General features: G+C 56.3%; 1 protein-coding gene across 1 annotated transcript in view; it reads left to right on the forward strand.

Moving 5' to 3' along the window:
• AFF1 (ALF transcription elongation factor 1) overlaps window positions 1-17,370 on the forward strand; it is an 81,766-nt gene that overhangs the window by 42,634 nt on the left and 21,762 nt on the right. The window contains exons 4-7 of the mRNA XM_054392467.1: window positions 11,669-11,713; window positions 13,195-13,281; window positions 14,657-14,693; window positions 15,063-15,114. Of these exons, the coding sequence (XP_054248442.1) occupies window positions 11,669-11,713; window positions 13,195-13,281; window positions 14,657-14,693; window positions 15,063-15,114 (221 nt within the window). The remainder of the gene's footprint in view (window positions 1-11,668; window positions 11,714-13,194; window positions 13,282-14,656; window positions 14,694-15,062; window positions 15,115-17,370) is intronic.

The following is a 17,370-nucleotide window of genomic DNA, read 5'->3' on the forward strand; positions in this document are numbered from 1 at the left end:
GCTGGGGAGAGACTGGAACAGGCTGCCCAGGGAGGTGCTGGAGGCCTCACCCCTGGAGACATTCAAGATCAGGCTCACTGTGGCCATGGTCAGCCTGATGTAGTTGGAGCTGTCCCTGCTGCCTGCAGGGCATTGGACAAGATGATCTTTGCAGGCTGCCCAGAGAGGTCATGGAGTCTCCCTCCCTGGAGAGTGTCCAGACCCATCTGGATGTATTCCTGTGTGACCTGCCCTGGGTGATCCTCCTTTGGCAGAGGAGTTGAATTCAACCTCCAGAGGTCTCTTCCAGCCCCCCACCATTGTGTGACTCTCTGAAGCTCACCCTGGTGAAGCAGTGGCAGAGGAGGGGCAGTGGCTGTGGTGAAAAATCCAGGACTTGATTTTCCTGCTCATTTCATCATCCCTTACTGCTGCTGGCTTTCCCTCACTGCCATGTACCTGATGCTACAACCTCCCAGTGCTGTGGCCTGGAGGGTGCAGAGGAAGAGGCAGTGTGGGTGCACAGCTGGATGCAGGAGGAGAGGGGGACTTGGGGAACAGGGCTGGGCTGCTTTGCTTTTAGGAAACACTCAGTGAGGTCTGTTGCATGCAGGTGAGAGAGAGAGATACCCCCAAGGAAAATGGTCCTCAGGTGGCTCATTGGGGGATGCTCCTGCTGTGAAAGGTTGGCCCTGCTTTGTAAGTTAGGTGAGAAGGGAGTGTGGGGAGGCTCCTGCCCTCCCATGCCAGGCTGGGGGAAGCTCTGCTGTTCCTCCCTCTTCATCCCAGCAATTGGGAGTGTGGCTTTGGAGATTCCATCTGAGCCATCTGGCCCCAGTGACACTGAGCAGCCACCCACTGAAGGCAGTCTGTGCCCATGGGGTCCCTTGGCATCACTTAGGGCAGACAATTCTTCTACCAGCTGGGGTTGGGCTAATTGAATTTCTGAGGCCTGGTGTCACCTGCAGCTGTGAATTCATTAGTGGCAGCTTCTGCTGGTGGCAGCAGTGCCAAGCTCAGCCTTGCAGGCTGAATGGAGGAGCAGAGGGAATTCACCCACAGTGACTCACTTGGCCTTCCTGCAAAGGCACTCAACAGCTCCTTTCCCTCCTCCCCAGATCAGAGTCTTTCAGTCATAGAATCACAGAATTGTCAGGGCTGGAAGGGAGCTCAAGGCTCAGCCAGTCCCAACCCCCTGCCATGGGCAGGGACACCTCACACCACAGCAGGTTGCTCACAGCCACATCCAGCCTGGCTGCAAAAACCTCCAGGGATGAGGCTTCCACCACCTCCCTGGGCAACCTCTGCCAGGCTCTCACCACCCTCCTGCCCAACAACTTCTTCCTCACATCCAATCTCAAGCTCCCACTTCTACTTTTGCTCCATCCCCCCCACTCCTATCCCTCCCTCACACCCTCCAAAGTCCCTCCCCAGCTTTCTTGGAGCCCCCTTCAGATGCTGCAAGGCCACCAGAAGGTCTCCTGGCAGCCTTCTCCTCTCCAGCCTGCACAACCCCAACTCTCTCAGGCTGTCCTCAGAGCAGAGCAGCTCCAGCCCTCTGCTCATCCTCAGGGCCCTTCTCTGGACACCTTCCAGCCCCTCCACATCCTTCCTGGAAGAGAGGCTCCAGAGCTGCAGGTGGGGTCTGAGCAGAGTGGAGCAGAGGGGGAGAATCCCCTCCCTGGCCCTGCTGGCCACACTTCTCTTGCTGCAGCCCAGGCTCTGCTTGGCTCTCTGGGCTGCAAGTGCTCATTGCTGGCTCCTGCTCAGCTTCTCCTCCCCCAGCACCCTGAAGGCCTTTTCTTCAGGGCTGCTCTCCAGCCAGTCCCTGCCCAGCCTGGATCTGTGCTTGGGATTGCCCTGACCCTGCAGGACCTTGCACTTGGTCTGGTTGAACCTCCTGAGCTCTCCTTTGCTTTCAGCTGCCAGCCCCTGTCTCTTTAAGGCATCTTTCCCAATTTATTATCAGAAGAGTTAAAAACAGAGCCTAAATGTGGCCCTTCCCTTCATGGCCCAGCTTTTACCTCTTCCCTCAGCACCCAACCAAAGATGCTTTCAAGGCTTTTCCTGTCTTTAGGAGAGCCACAGCACCAACAGAGACCCTTTCCATTGCCTCCACTGGCACAGGCTGTGGTGTCTTGAAGGGAACTTCCTTGACAGCAGGGCCAAGAGGCAGTGAGGTTGGCTTGAGAGAGGCTGTTTAGAAATCCTCCAGCATTGCTCAGGGCACAGTGTCTGGAGGAAGGTACAGCACTTGATGCCCACACAAGATGGGGGCAGAGGAGGCCATGAAGAATATCAGGGGGCTGGAACAGCTCTCTTGACAGGATGGACTGAGGGAGCTGGGGCTGTTCAGTCTGGAGAACAGAAGGCTCCAGGGAGACCTTAGAGCAGTCTTCCAGGCTGAGCAGCCCCAGGGCTCTCAGCCTCTCCTCACCAGAGCTCTTGCAGTGCCCTCAGCAGCTCTGCAGCCCTTTGCTGTGCCCTCTCCAGCAGTTCCCTGTTCCTCTTGAGCTGGGGAGCCCAGAACTGGACACAGTGCTCCAGCTGTGGCCTCAGCAGGGCAGAGCAGAGGGGGAGGAGAACCTCTCTCACCTGCTGGCCACACTCCTCTTGATGCACCCCAGAAGCCCCTTGGCCTTCTTGGCACCAGGGCACACTGCTGGCTCAGGGTCACCCTCTTGGCCCCCAGCACTCCCAGCTCCCTTTCCCCAGAGCTGCTCTCCAGCATCTCAACCCCAACCTGTGCTGCTCCCTGGGGTTGCTCTTCCCCAGCTGCAGTTCTGCCCTTAGTGAATGGTATTGGGTTGCTCCCTGCCCAGGTCACTCTGGTTGGCACCACAGCCTGCTGGCACCACAGCCTGCTGGCACCACAGCCTGCTGGCCTGGCAGCCACTCCTCCCAGTTTGCTACCATCAGATAAAGCATTTCTGGGTAAAAGACTCCAAGGTAAAACAGTTCAGCTAGATGAACACTTTTTCACTGACTTTTCCCTCCATGGCAGCTGAGCTTTGCTATGCCAGGAGAGGTCAGAGAGCTGAACCCTGTAAGCTAGAAATGTATCTGTTGCTTTCCTGCTGTGTCCTGTGAAAAATGAAAAATCTTTACAGACACATCCAGCACAGGCACTGGGCTTGTCTAATGAACAATGAGTGTTTAGCACTGAGCTACTGCTTGCTGCCTTTCTGCCAACCTTCTATCTTTTTTTTTCATTCAGGGGCAGTTGGGGCTGTTCAGTCTGGAGAAGAGAAGGCTCCAGGGAGACCTCAGAGCAGCCTTCCAGGACCTGAAGGGGCTCCAGGAGAGCTGGGGAGGGACTTTGGACAAGGGCTGGCAGGGACAGGCTGAGGGACAATGGCTTTGAGCTGGGAGAGGGGAGAGTGAGAGTGGAGATGAGGAAGAAATTGTTTCAAGTGAGGGTGGGGAGAGACTGGCACAGGTTGCCCAGGGAGGCTGTGGCTGCCTCCTGCCTGGAGGTGTTGAGGGCCAGGCTGGATGAGGCCTTGAGCAAGCTGTGCTGGTGGGAGGTGTCCCTGCCCATGGCAGGGGGTTGGAACTGGATGAGCTTTGAGGTCTCTTCCAAGCCAAAGCATTTTAATGATTCTAGGGTAACTGGAGAAAGAGCTCCAGAGTTAGCCCATGCTTGGACCTGGTGATCCTTTAAAAGTCTTTCCCCACCATTCTGTGATCTGTGGTTGTGTCTTTGAAGGTCCCTTCCAACCCAACCCGTTCTAGGTTGTTTTATTTGTTTTTGCCTGCTCCCTTTTGTGTTCCTGTTGTTGATCTTTTTCCCTTTCTGCTTTGCATCAGCAGAGGTAAGAAGGTTTTACTTCTGTCTCCCCTCTGCTGCCCTCTTTATAGCCAGCAGTGCCCTGGGTGACAGCAGAAGGGTTTCCTTGTTTCATTGTGTCTGTTTGTCTGTCCTTTGGTGTGTGCCTGCTAAGGAAGCAGATCAAACACAGCTGAGCATTGTTCCTGCTGGACTTGGCAGTGTTAGCTTTTGCTCCCCAGAACAAAGAGCTCTGTGGAAGAGCTGGAGGGGTGAGGGCATGTGGGGCAAGGAGCAGGTGGTTGGCTTACAAGCCAAAAGGCTACTCTGTATGGTTACTTCAGGTTTCACCAGCTTCTGGTGCTCAGAGTTCATGGTCAGACTGCAGAAGGCAGAGATCAGAAGCAGTCTTTGATGCTTGGAGAAGACACACTCAGGTCTGATGTTCACCTCCCAGCTGCAAGGCTTTGGCAGTGTTGAGATCCCTGCTTCCTCACCTGGCTGCAAGGTCTGCCCTTGGCTTTTATGCAGAATACTAAAACCTGAGGGAATTGTTTCTAAAACAGCCCACAGCACACCACCAGCAGCAGCAGCTGGTGTCTGCAGCTACTGAAGGATGAAGGCAGCCTGATGGAGAGGGTCCAGAGGAGGACACAAAAATGCTCAGGGGGTTGGAGCAGCTCTGCTATGGGGACAGGCTGAGGGAGCTGGGGGTGTTCAGCCTGGAGAAGAGAAGGCTGCAGGCAGAGCTCAGAGCAGCCTTGCAGTAGCTGAAGGGGTTCCAAGAAGGCTGCAGAGGGACTGCTGCCAAAGGCCTGCAGGGACAGCCCCAGGGGCAATGGTTTGAAATGAGAGCAGAGCAGATTGAGCTTGGATGTGAGGAACAAGTTCTGCCCCAGGAGGCTGCTGCAACACTGCAAGAGGTTGCCCAGGGAGGTGGTTGAGGCTCCATGGCTGGAGATCTTCCAGGTGAGGCTGGAGAGGGCTGTGGGCAACCTGATCTAGTGGAGGATGTCCCTGCTGAGTGCAGGGGGTTGGCCTGGAGGAACTTTGGAGCTCCCTTCCAGCCCAGCCCATTCTGGGATTCTCTGAGCCCTGTGCAGCATCACCTGGGGACAGCCAGGCAGGCCACAGCTCCAGCCACTGCTGAGTCCTTCCCTGGGACTTGGCTCTACATAAAGCAGCTCTGCAGAAAAGCATCTCCCTGGTGGAACTGCCAGCTGGAGAGAGACCTCCCTGCTCCCTGGAGCTCCCTGAGAGGAGCTTGGAGTGAGCTGGGGCTGGTCTCTAGCACCAGGGACAGACCACACAGCTTGAAGGGGAGCTGGAAGGCATCAGCCAGCAGCACTGGTGGTGCACCAAGAGGAGGCAAGTGGGAGGAAAGGCAACAAAGGGATGCTTGTTAGTGGGTCCAGGGATGGTATTCCCAAAGGAAAGAAGGAAAGGGCTCTGCACAGCCTGATCTAGCTGAGGATGTCCCTGCTGGCTGCAGGGGGCTTGGACTGGATGAGCTCTGGAGATCCCTTCCAACCCAAACCATTGCAGGACTCTGTGAAGCTCTCTGTGAAGGGCAGGGGCAGCCTGTGCTCAGCAGACAGAACTCTGCTGCTTCGAGAGCAGCTGAAGGAAAGCCACATGCCATGAAGGGATTGAGGAAAGCCAAAGAAGGGCAATGGTGTTCCCTGGCCCCTAGGTGGGACTGCAGCCCTGGCACCATTGCTGCTTTGGGCTAGCAGCTTGTGAGGGAGGAAATCCCTGGCAGGGGCAGGGGCAGTGTGGCAGGGAGGCCTGGGTGGCTTTCAGTGAACAACCTACAACTACCTGCAGTGAGGTTGCAGCCAGGTGGGGCTTGGGCTCTGCTCCCAGGCAAGAAGCACCAGAACAAGAGGACACAGTCTCAAGCTGTGCAGGGGGAGGTTTAGGCTTGGTCTTAGCAAGAAGATCTTCCCAGACAGAGAGATTGCCCTTGGGATGTGCTGCCCAGGGAGGGGTCAGGGTCAGCATCCCTGGAGGTGTTTAAGAAGAGCCTGGATGAGGCACTCAGTGCCATGGTCTGGTTGATCAGTTAGGGTTGGGTGATCAGTTGGACTTGAAGATCTTGGAGGTCTCTTCCAACCTGGCTGATTCTGTGACTCTGTGACGCTGAAATGTTTGTTTTCAAACCTGCTATGGGTAGGAACAGGTTGTGGTGAGTACCTGACACTCCTGCTGAACATCTGTGGGGAAACAAGAAGGCTTTGGGTCAGCCTTAGCTTTGGTTGTTGCTCAGTGATGTCTCCAGTGGCATGCAGAAGTGTTGTCCCAGCAGAGCAATGTGCTCCTGTGGTGGCATCTCAGAGAGGGGATGGTGTGCAAGAAGCAGCAAGGGACAGCAGAACCTGGGGCTCCTTGCCTGGGAGGTGCAAAGCAGGAGCAAAATGCAAGGAGGGTTTGATTGGCAGCAGGAATATTGCCAGAGGCACTTCATGCTGTTCATAGAATCATGGAATTGTTTGGGTTGGAAAAGGCCTCCAAGCTCATCCAGCCCAACCAGCAACCCAAGCCCCAAGTGCCATGGCCACAGGGTTCTGGAACACCTCCAGGGATGGGGACTCCACCACCTCCCTGGGCAGCCTCTGCCAATCCCTGACCACTCTTGCAGCAAAGAATTTTTTCCTCCTCTCCAACCCAACCCTCCCCTGGCACAATTTCAGGCCACTGCCTCTGCTTCTGTCACCTGAAACTAAGGAGCAGAGCCCAACCGCCACCTCAGGGAGCTGTAGAGAGCAATGAGGTCTCCCCTCAGCCTCCTCTTCTCCAGACAAAACAACCTCAGGTCCCTCAGCTGCTCCTCATGATTGTTCCTGCCCAGTATTGTGACTAATAAACAAGAGAAGTGATCTGGGGAAGCCTGAGGAGAAGGCAGAGAGCAGCTGCAGCCAAACCTTCCAACAAGGCCCCTGGCAAGGAAGCACTGAGGGCAGGGGGAGGTGGCAGGTGACATGCATGGCAAGGAGCTCCAAATGGAAGGCAGCCACTGACAGCTCCTCACTGCTGGTGTCAGAAGGAAAGATGACAGCACAGAATGGTGGGGGTTGGGAGGGACCTCTGGAGCTCACCAAGTGCTACCCCCTGCCAGAGCAGGGGCACCCAGGGCAGGGCACAGAGGAACACATCCAGATGGGTCTGGAGAGTCTCCAGAGCAGGAATCTCCACAACCTCTCTGGGCAGCCTGCTCCAGGCCTCCAGCAGCCGCACACTGAAGAAGTTTCTCCTCATGGTGAGGTGGAACCTCCTGGGTTCCAGTTTGTGTCCATTGGTCCTTGTCCTGTCCCAGGACACCACTGGGAAGAGCCTGGCCCCTGCTGCTTGCCCCCCACCCTTCAGATATTGATAGTTTCTCCTCATGCTGAGGTGGAACCTCCTAGGTTCCATTCATCTTGGAGGGGGAGGTGACTCTGGTGGCCTCAGCGCTTCATCTGAGCGCTCTCCAGACTCCATGCACTTGCAGTTTTAAGGTCTTTGATTGCAAGAAGTAGAAGAGATTTGGGTTTGTTCTTTTAAAATTATCTTTAGATGTAATTCTGGGAGGGGGGGGAACCCAACCCCCAACCCCACATCTTTTCGACAAACACTTGGTATTAGCAGCCCCACCAGACAACTGTCTTCTGGCCTGGGGCCAGTAGCTTGGTACAATGAATTTCTGAGGAGCAGTTTTGTTCCTGAGCTGACAGCTATCAAAGGTGAGCTGTGGCTAAGGGTTGTTAAAAAATGACAAATGAGGTATTTAAGAACTCCTTTGGAGTTTGAAGTAGCAAATGTGGCTGCCCTGGACACAGCTCATTGAGTCCATCAGCCCTGTGCAGCACAGGCTGAGCTCTGCGAGTGCCTCACTGCTGTGCAGCACAGGCTGAGCTCTCCGAGTGCCTCAGTGCCGTGCAGCACAGGCTGAGCTCTGCGAGTGCCTCAGTGCTGTGCAGCACAGGCTGAGCTCTGCGAGGGCCTCACTGCCGTGCAGCACAGGCTGAGCTCTGCGAGTGCCTCACTGCTGTGCAGCACAGGCTGAGCTCTCCGAGTGCCTCAGTGCCATGCAGCACAGGCTGAGCTCTGCGAGGGCCTCACTGCCGTGCAGCACAGGCTGAGCTCTGCGAGTGCCTCACTGCTGTGCAGCACAGGCTGAGCTCTGCGAGTGCCTCACTGCCGTGCAGCACAGGCTGAGCTCTGCGAGGGCCTCACTGCCGTGCAGCACAGGCTGAGCTCTGCGAGTGCCTCACTGCCGTGCAGCACAGGCTGAGCTCTGCGAGTGCCTCAGTGCCGTGCAGCACAGGCTGAGCTCTGCGAGTGCCTCAGTGCTGTGCAGCACAGGCTGAGCTCTGCGAGTGCCTCAGTGCCGTGCAGCACAGGCTGAGCTCTGCGAGTGCCTCAGTGCCGTGCAGCACAGGCTGAGCTCTGCGAGTGCCTCAGTGCCGTGCAGCACAGGCTGAGCTCTGCGAGTGCCTCACTGCTGTGCAGCACAGGCTGAGCTCTGCGACTGCCTCAGTGCTGTGCAGCACAGGCTGAGCTCTGCGAGTGCCTCGCTGCTGTGCAGCACAGGCTGAGCTCTGCGAGTGCCTCGCTGCTGTGCAGCACAGGCTGAGCTCTGTGAGTGCCTCGCTGCTGTGCAGCACAGGTTGAGCTCTGCGAGTGCCTCGCTGCTGTGCAGCACAGGCTGAGCTCTGCGAGTGCCTCACTGCCGTGCAGCACAGGCTGAGCTCTGCGAGTGCCTCACTGCCGTGCAGCACAGGCTGAGCTCTGCGAGTGCCTCACTGCCGTGCAGCACAGGCTGAGCTCTCCGAGTGCCTCACTGCCGTGCAGCACAGGCTGAGCTCTGCGAGTGCCTCACTGCTGTGCAGCACAGGCTGAGCTCTGCGACTGCCTCAGTGCTGTGCAGCACAGGCTGAGCTCTGCGAGTGCCTCACTGCTGTGCAGCACAGGCTGAGCTCTGCGAGTGCCTCAGTGCTGTGCAGCACAGGTTGAGCTCTGCGAGTGCCTCACTGCTGTGCAGCACAGGCTGAGCTCTGCGAGTGCCTCACTGCTGTGCAGCACAGGCTGAGCTCTGCGAGTGCCTCACTGCTGTGCAGCACAGGCTGAGCTCTCCGAGTGCCTCACTGCTGTGCAGCACAGGCTGAGCTCTGCGAGTGCCTCACTGCTGTGCAGCACAGGCTGAGCTCTGCGACTGCCTCAGTGCCGTGCAGCACAGGCTGAGCTCTGCGAGTGCCTCACTGCTGTGCAGCACAGGCTGAGCTCTGCGAGTGCCTCACTGCTGTGCAGCACAGGCTGAGCTCTGCGAGTGCCTCACTGCTGTGCAGCACAGGCTGAGCTCTGCGAGTGCCTCACTGCTGTGCAGCACAGGCTGAGCTCTGCGAGTGCCTCACTGCTGTGCAGCACAGGCTGAGCTCTGCGAGTGCCTCACTGCTGTGCAGCACAGGCTGAGCTCTGCGAGTGCCTCAGTGCCGTGCAGCACAGGCTGAGCTCTGCGAGTGCCTCACTGCTGTGCAGCACAGGCTGAGCTCTGCGAGTGCCTCACTGCTGTGCAGCACAGGCTGAGCTCTGCGAGTGCCTCACTGCTGTGCAGCACAGGCTGAGCTCTGCGAGTGCCTCAGTGCCGTGCAGCACAGGCTGAGCTATCTGAGAATGAAGATTACGGAGAGGTTCTTGAGAGTGAGGGTGGGGAGAGACTGGCAGAGGTTGCCCAGGGAGGCTGTGGCTGCCTCCTGCCTGGAGGTGTTCAGGGCCAGGCTGGATGCGGCCTTGAGCAAGCTGTGCTGGTGGGAGGTATCCCTGCCCATGGCAGGGGCTTGGCACTGGCTGATGTGTAAGGTCCCTCACAACCCATTCTGTGATTCTATGATTTTAAAATCCATACTCCCCTGGTTTCCTGTCCCCTGCTGTGCCTGCAGCACCTTAGGAGAACAGGAGTCAGTCCCAGTGGGCAGAGCAGAGTCACCTGGCAGGGCTGTGTTTTGCTTTAGGGTTTTGTGGTTATTTTTTTTTTTTCCCTAAGCCAAGCTGTAGCAGGCAGCTGTAATGATGTGCACAGGAGCAGCTCCTGGTTGTATTTGATTTACCAGGTGAGTCCCACTGGAGGCCAGCAGCCTCTTCTCCCTGGTGTGTGCCCATCCTTCGGAAGGAGCCACGGATTTTATCCGGGCTGGGAAGAAGGAACCCAGCAGCAAAACACCGGAGCAGCTCTAACAGGGTCATGGCAAACATCCTCCAGCAACCTCTTGGTGGAGGTTTTAAACTCTCTGCACCCTTCCTTCTACCAGTGGGAAGTGCCAAGGGGCCAGGGCTTGCCAGCTGGAAGCATGGAGGGGGGAAGGCCACCCCCATTGCTAAGCAACCACCTGCTGGAGAGCTGCTGTGGGAGCGGAGCCAGGGGAGCTGTGCCTGGCAGCGCTTGCCAGGGCACACCTTCAAAGTTCTTCCCTGCCAGGGCTGCTGCTGCTGCCTGCACAAAAGGCACCACCACCACCACCTCTTGACACTGATTAGGGCTGACAAGGGAATGTATGAAAGCAGCAGAGCTGCCCTGCCATGTAGGAGGGCAGTAGGAGATGTTCACGGAGGTAAGTGCACCCCTCAGAGCTGGCTCTGCTGGGGTGATGGCAGCTGTGAGCCCAAGTGGGAGGAGGAGGTGGCATCCAGGGTGACAGCTGAGCCCTGTGAAGTCCAGAGGAGCCTTGCTTGGGTCCAGCTTTTGTGTCTGGCAGGGTCACTGAAGGCTGGGCTAGTGGGGAGAGGGGGTTGCTCGCAGTGAGGCTTTGGCTTGCAGGCTGCTTCTTGAAACAGGTTGCCCAGGGAGGCTATGGCTGGCCCCTCCCTGAGGGGTTCAGGGCCAGGCTGGATGAGGCCTTGAGCAAGCTGGGCTGGTGGGAAGTGTCCCTGCCCATGGCAGGGGGCTGGAACTGGATGATCCTTAAGGTCCCTTCTAACCCAAACCATTGTAGGATTCTCTTCTATGGACCTGGAGGTAACTTTTCTGGCTCCTGAAGGACAGAGTAGCTTAGAAACAAGGCAGGTCTTAAAACATTGCCTGCAGCTGTGCTCCTCTGGGGCCAAGCAGCACTTCAGACCTAAGTGCCAGGCTGGATGTCACTCTTCTGGTGCCACTGCAGATGTTTCCTCAGAGAGTGAATTTGCTTCTTACAAGCATCTGGATTATTTTGGCAACATTCCTCTGGTGTCTTGTTCAAGAGATTTGTTTTCAGGGATCAAACAGTTTGGCCTTCCTTCACTGGGCACCACGTGGATACTTCCTTAGTCCTGGAGCATGTCCAGGTGAAGGGTGTGGAGAAGAGGGCTGGGGAGGAGCAGCTGAGGGAGCTGGGGGTGTTTGGTGTGGAGAAGAGGAGGCTGAGCTCAGGGAGACCTCATTGCTCTCTGCAGCTCCCTGAGAGGAGGCTGCAGCCAGGTGGGGCTTGGGCTCTGCTCCCTAGGAACAAGTGACAGGAGGAGAGGAAATGGCCTGAAATTGTGCCAGGGAGGTTTAGTTTGGAAATGAGGAAATATTTCTTTGCTGCCAGAGTGATCAGGGATTGGCAGAGGCTGCCCAGGGAGGTGGTGGAGTCTCTCTCTCTGGAGCCTTTCCAGCCCCACCTGGATGTGTTCCTGTGTGCCCTGCTCTGGGTGACCCTGCTCTGGCAGGGAGGGTTGGGCTGGAGGTCCCTTCCAGCTCCTCCCATTCTGTGTTTCTGTGAAGCCAACAGACTCTGTAGAGGTGCATTCTGACCTCCCTGGAGGGTTCAGTCCTTTCCCAGCATTTTATCTCTTCCATGAGGTTCATAGAAGTGGCAGGAAGCTAACACTTGAGGGCTGCATCCCTTTTGCCCCTGTCACTTGGTAAAACCCAACCAAACTCATGCTGCTTCCCTCTGTTTTGTTTTTGTTTTCCTGTTGTAGCAAACCTTCCCTGGTGATGTCCACTCCATTGAAGACATTTTGAAGGTAGGTGCTCTTCAAGCAGAGATGTCTCTGTCTGCTTTTCTTTTGCATGCAGCCAAGTAGGCTGAGGGGAGGAAAAACCTCCCTGCTGCTGTTCTGCTCTTCTGGGTGTCAGTCAGTCACTGGAAATGTGCTTTGGGCTGCTCCCTGGAGAGCTGAGGAGCAAAGTTAGCCTCAGTTGGAGCTGGAAGAGCCAAGAGTCCATCAGTGTGGGCTTGAACCAGATGATCTCTGGAGGTCTTTTGCAACCCCTAACATCCTGGGGTTCTGTGTAAGTCTGGTGCATTGCTCTCTGCAGCTCCCTGAGAGGAGGTTGGAGCCAGGTGGGGGTTGGGCTCTTCTCCCTAGCAACAGGTGACAGGACAAGAAGGAAATGGCCTCAAGTTGTGTCAGGGACAGTTGGGTGTTAGGAACAATTTCTTCCCAGCCAAGTGTTCTGATCAAGGCAGTGGAACAGGCTGCCCAGGGGGGTGGTGGAGTCCCCATCCCTGGAGGTGCTGAAGGTGCTGAGGGATGTGGCTCAGTGGCAGTGGTTGTGAGCTCTGGGTGAGTGGTTGGCCTTGCTGCTCCCCAAGGTCTCTTCCAAGCTCAGCAGCTCTGTGTTTCTGTAAAGAGCAAGCCTGGCAGGTGACTGGAAACAGCCAGAGCTGCTCCTGTGGGAGCTCAGGGGTTGCCATTGCTGAGGGCACCACAGCCAGAGGCAGTGGATGTGTTGCCTCCTGCCCCAGCAGGGTGGCCCTGGGTGGGAGCAGCATCCCTGCTGGTGGCACTGCTGCTGGGCTGCTTTGCCTTCACTCCAGCTCTAGTCCATTCATGCAAAGCTCAGCTTGGTAGATCCAAGAAGGACAATGGACTCCTGGGGTGCTTTGGGAAGACTGTGGCCAGCAGGTCAAGGGAGGTTCTCCTTCTCCTCTTCCCTGCTCTGGTGAGGCCACATTTGGAGCACTGTGTCCAGCTCTGGGCTCCCCAGGTCAACAGAGACAGGGAACTACTGGAGAGAGTCCAAGAGGGGCTACAAAGCTGCTGAGGGGCCTGGAGCAAAGGCTGAGAGCCCTGGGGTGAGAGCCTGCAGAAGAGCAGCCCCAAAGGGGATCTGAGCAATGCTCAGCAAGAGATAAAGGACCTGTGGGGGGCAAGAGGCTGGGGCAAGGCTGACAGTGATGCCCAGGGACAGGGCAAGGGGCAGTGGGCACAAACTGGCACCCAGGAGGTTTTACTAAAACATGAAGAGAAAGTTCTTTGGTGTGAGGCTGCTGGAGGCCTAGAGCAGGCTGCCCAGAGAGGTTGTGGAGTCTCCTGCTCTGGGGGCTTTCCAGCCCCCCTTGGCCGTTGTGCTCCTGGCCAAGCTGCTGTGGGTGCCCTGCTGGAGCCAGGGGGGTTGGACTGGGTGATCTCTGGAGGTGTCATCCAACCTCCCCCCCCCAAAACCTGAGCTGTGTGTCTCAGCAGCAGTGCTCTGAGTGCTTCTCTCAATGTCTTTGCAGGAAATGACCCACTCCTGGCCACCTCCCCTGACAGCTATTCACACCCCCAGCACAGCAGAGCCTTCCAAGTTCCCATTCCCAGCAAAGGTAAAGCACTCTCTTTGTCCCAGGGCTTTGGATCCATTAGAAGAGGTTTTCCCCACCTCTTCCTTATGCTTTCATCTGGGTTTTGTTCGCCTGGGGTTAGATAAAGGCTGCAGGAGAGGTTAAGTGGAGAGGAAGTCAGTGGGATCTGGAGTTGTGCAAGGGCTGCTTGCAGGGCAGGGTTGTGCTAAGCAGGAGCTCCCCTGGTGCTGCTGAGCAGCTGAGTTTGATCAGGCTACATCCCAGCAGGATGCCCTTCTTGGACTGGGCATCTCTTTAAAACATTTTTTTAAGGATTTTTTTTGTGTGAGTGTGTTTTTAGAGTTGTAAAACGCTGGAGCTAGAGGCAGGGAGGAATGATTTGTGTTTCAGTCACACATTTGTTGTTGTGGCCCTTCCAGTGTGGCTGCTTTTCAGAAACCTCTCCAGGAGAGCTGGGGAGGGACTTTGGACAAGGACTGAGAGTGCCAGGAGGGGAGGGACAATGGCTTTGAGCTGGGAGAGGGGAGATGGAGACTGGAGAGGAGGAGAAAATTGTTTGCTCAGGAGTGGAAGTTTCCACACTGCTGGCCTCTTGCTCCAGGTGTGTGGGGGAGCACTGAGAGTGCAGCAGCGAGGCAGAGCCATGCAGCAGTGTGGGTTGGAAGGGTCCTTCAGACATCATAGGATGAGAGGGAATGGATTAAAGTTTCAGGAAGGGAGATTGAGAGTGGAGATGAGTAAGAAATTGTTTCAAGTGAGGGTGAGGAGAGACTGGCACAGGTTGCCCAGGGAGGCTGTGGCTGCCTCCTGCCTGGAGGTGTTGAAGGCCCTGAGCAAGCTGTGCTGGTGGGAGGTGTCCCTGCCCATGGCAGGGGGTTGGAACTGGATGGTCCCTTCCAGCCCAACCCATTCTAAGGTTCTATGAACCTCTGTTGCAGCACAAACACTTCTTGTCAAGAAGAATATTTGTTGAGTTAAAAGAGAAGCCTTCAGCAGCCCTTACAAATCCCACATCCCACTCATGTCACTTCTGTCCCTGCTGAGCTATATCAGGCTAGCTTAGGCTATTGGATACATCAGAGTCATTCTCTGAGCAGTTAGTCAAAGAATTTATTAGAGGAAGTGCCCCATGGAACATGGGATACTCGAACAGGCTGCCCAGGGAGCTGGTGGAGTCCCCATCCCTGGAGGTGTTCAAGAAAAAAGTCGATGTGGCACTGCAGGGCAGGGACTGGTGGTCATGGAGGTGTTGGGTAGAAGGTTGGACTTGATCTGAGAGGTCTTTTCCAGCCTTGGTGATTGTTATGATTCTTTGGAATCAGTGACCTGCTGCTCTGGAGAGAGAGGGAGCTGCTTCCTTTTTGTCTCAGCTTGCACTTTGTTCCTTTCTTTCTAGGAGCCACAGCACACTGGAGCTGCAGCCCAGAGTCAGAGTGAGTAGAAAAGCAAACACTGCTCTGTGTCTGGTCCTGGGAGAGAGATCTCTGTGCTAAACACTGAGAACAGCAAATCCTTACAGTGAGGAGCACAGATTCCTCTGCTGCTTTGAGCAGTGATGAGTTTAGGACATGCTCAGGAGGTTGCCTACATCCAGTCTGGAGGATTGAAGGCAGCAGCTCAGCAGAGAGCAGGCAGCAGCTGGTGAGGAACCCCTGGTTTGGAGGGAGGAGTGCTCAGTGGCAAGCAATTGCATCCTGAAGGCAGAAGAAAGAGGCTTCCTGACCTGGTGCTCAGAGGCTGTGTGGGGTGCAATGCACTTGGAATGAGGCAAATAACCCCAACCCCTGCTTTTTAATTTGCAGGGCAGTATGAGGCACCCTCCAAACCCTTGCCTGCTCCTCAGCCACCACCATCGTAAGTACCTGAGCTCCCCTCCCAGCTCTGCTGGGCAGCTGCTTGAAACAGCCTGGGCTGGGTTCAGATTTGATGCACTGCCTGATTTCCAATGATGAAGGGGCTTAGCACTTGCATTTTTCTCAGAAAAATTCAGTGCAGGGAACTTGCCCTGCCCTGCTTCATGGTTATGATGCTTATGAGAACACCAAACTGTTCAGTACCAGAGAGGATTCTGCTTCTCGCCTTTTTTTAATCAGTGGTTAATTAACATCTTGCCAAGACCAAGGTCCTGCACCTGGGTCAGGGCAATCCCAAGCACAAATCCAGGCTGGGTGAGGAGTGGCTGCAGAGTAGCCTGCAGGAGAAGGCCTTGGGGGTGTCAGGTGGTGAGAAACTGCCCAGGAGCCAGCGATGGTCCCTGGCAGCCCAGAGCCAGCTGTGTGCTGAGCTGCATCCAGAGCAGGGAGAGCAGCAGCACAGGGAGGGGATTCTGCCCTCTGCTCTGCTCTGACCCCACCTGCAGCACTGCCTCCAGCTCTGGGGCCCCAGCACAAGAAGGACCTGGAGCTGCTGGAGAGGCTCCAGAGGAGGCCACCAAGATGATGAGAGGGCTGCAGAACCTCCCCTGTGGGGACAGGCTGGGAGAGTTGGGGCTGTTCAGCCTGGAGAAGAGAAGGCTCCAGGGAGACCTCAGAGCAACCTTCCAATACCTGAAGGGGCTCCAGGAGAGCTGGGGAGGGACTTTGGACAAGGGCTGGGAGGGACAGGATGAGGGACAATGGCTTTGAACTGGGAGAGGGGAGAGTGAGAGTGGAGATAAGGAAGGAATTGTTGAGTGAGGGTGGGGAGAGACTGGCACAGGTTGCCCAGGGAGGCTGTGGCTGCCTCCTGCCTGGAGGTGTTGAGGGCCAGGCTGGATGAGGCCTCCATCTCTGGCCACACTGCTTTGGATGCAGCCCAGGCTGCCCTTGGCCTTCTGTGCTGCCAGTGCCCATTGCTGGCTCCTCTCCAGCTTCTCCCCCCCAGCACCCCCAAGTCCTTCTCTGCAGGGCTGCTCTCAGTCTCATCACCCCCAGCCTGCATTGATATCTGGCATTGCCCTGTCCCAGCTGCAGGACCTTGCCCTGTGCCTTGTTGAGCCTCAGGAGATTCTCCTCTGCAGCCTGCCCAGGTCCCTCTGGCTGGCTCCCATCCCATCCCTCAGACTTCTCAACAGCACCCCTCAGCTTGGTGTCACCTGCAGCTGTGCTGGGGGTGCCTAAATCTCACTTTCCATAGCACTGATATAGATTTTGAACAGCTCTGGTCCCAGCACAGACCCTTGAGGGATACCACTTGTCACCCATCTGCATCTGGGCATGGAGCTGTTGACCACTACCCTTTAGATGCCATCATCCAAACAATTCCTTATCCTCTGGACAGTACACCCTTCAAATCCACATCTCTCCAGCCTAGAGAGAAGGATGTTGTGGTGGATTGTATAGCTTTACAACAGTCCAGGGAGGTGACATCTGTTGGTCTTGCCTTGTCCCCTGTTCATCTATTGAGGAGGTTAGTTACAGACATTCCTTGAGAGCAGTTCTGTGTGGGCTGATGTCAGTCCTTCAGGATTAGCTTGGCTAGAAGGCAGCCCTGGGTAACAAGCAGGAGTCTTTCCAGTGCTGGAAGGCTGAGGGGTCCCTGTGCAAGGCAGTGGCTGAACATTCATCTGGCTGTCAGCTCGTGGGGTGTGTAAAGATCTCAGTGACTCCAGGGAGCTGCAGACTTGCAAACCTTGTTCTGCTTGCAACCTTATCATGGTTGTCCCCCTGGGCTCAGCACTGGGGAGGCCACAGCTTGAGTGCTGGCTTCAGTTTTGGGGCCCTGAGTGCAAGAAGAACATTGAGGAGCTGAAACAGGGCCAGAGAAGGGCAAGAAAGGTGGGGAAGGGTGTGGAGAAGAGGGCTGGGGAGGAGCAGCTGAGGGAGCTGGGGGTGTTTGGTGTGGAGAAGAGGAGGCTGAGCTCAGGGAGACCTCATTGCTCTCTGCAGCTCCCTGAGAGGAGGCTGCAGCCAGGTGGGGCTTGGGCTCTGCTCCCTAGGAACAAGTGACAGGAGGAGAGGAAATGGCCTCAGGTTGCCCTAGGGGAGGTTTAGGTTGGACATGGGAAGAAACTTCTTCCCTGAAAGGGTTCTCAGAGCCTGGCAGAGGCTGCCCAGGGAGGTGGTGGAGTCCCCATCCCTGGAGGTGTTTCAGGGAGGCAGAGCTGTGGTGCTGAGGGTCATGGCTCAGCCC

This window comes from Indicator indicator, chromosome 25 (genome assembly GCF_027791375.1).
Source record: "Indicator indicator isolate 239-I01 chromosome 25, UM_Iind_1.1, whole genome shotgun sequence".
Lineage (NCBI taxonomy): Eukaryota > Metazoa > Chordata > Aves > Piciformes > Indicatoridae > Indicator > Indicator indicator.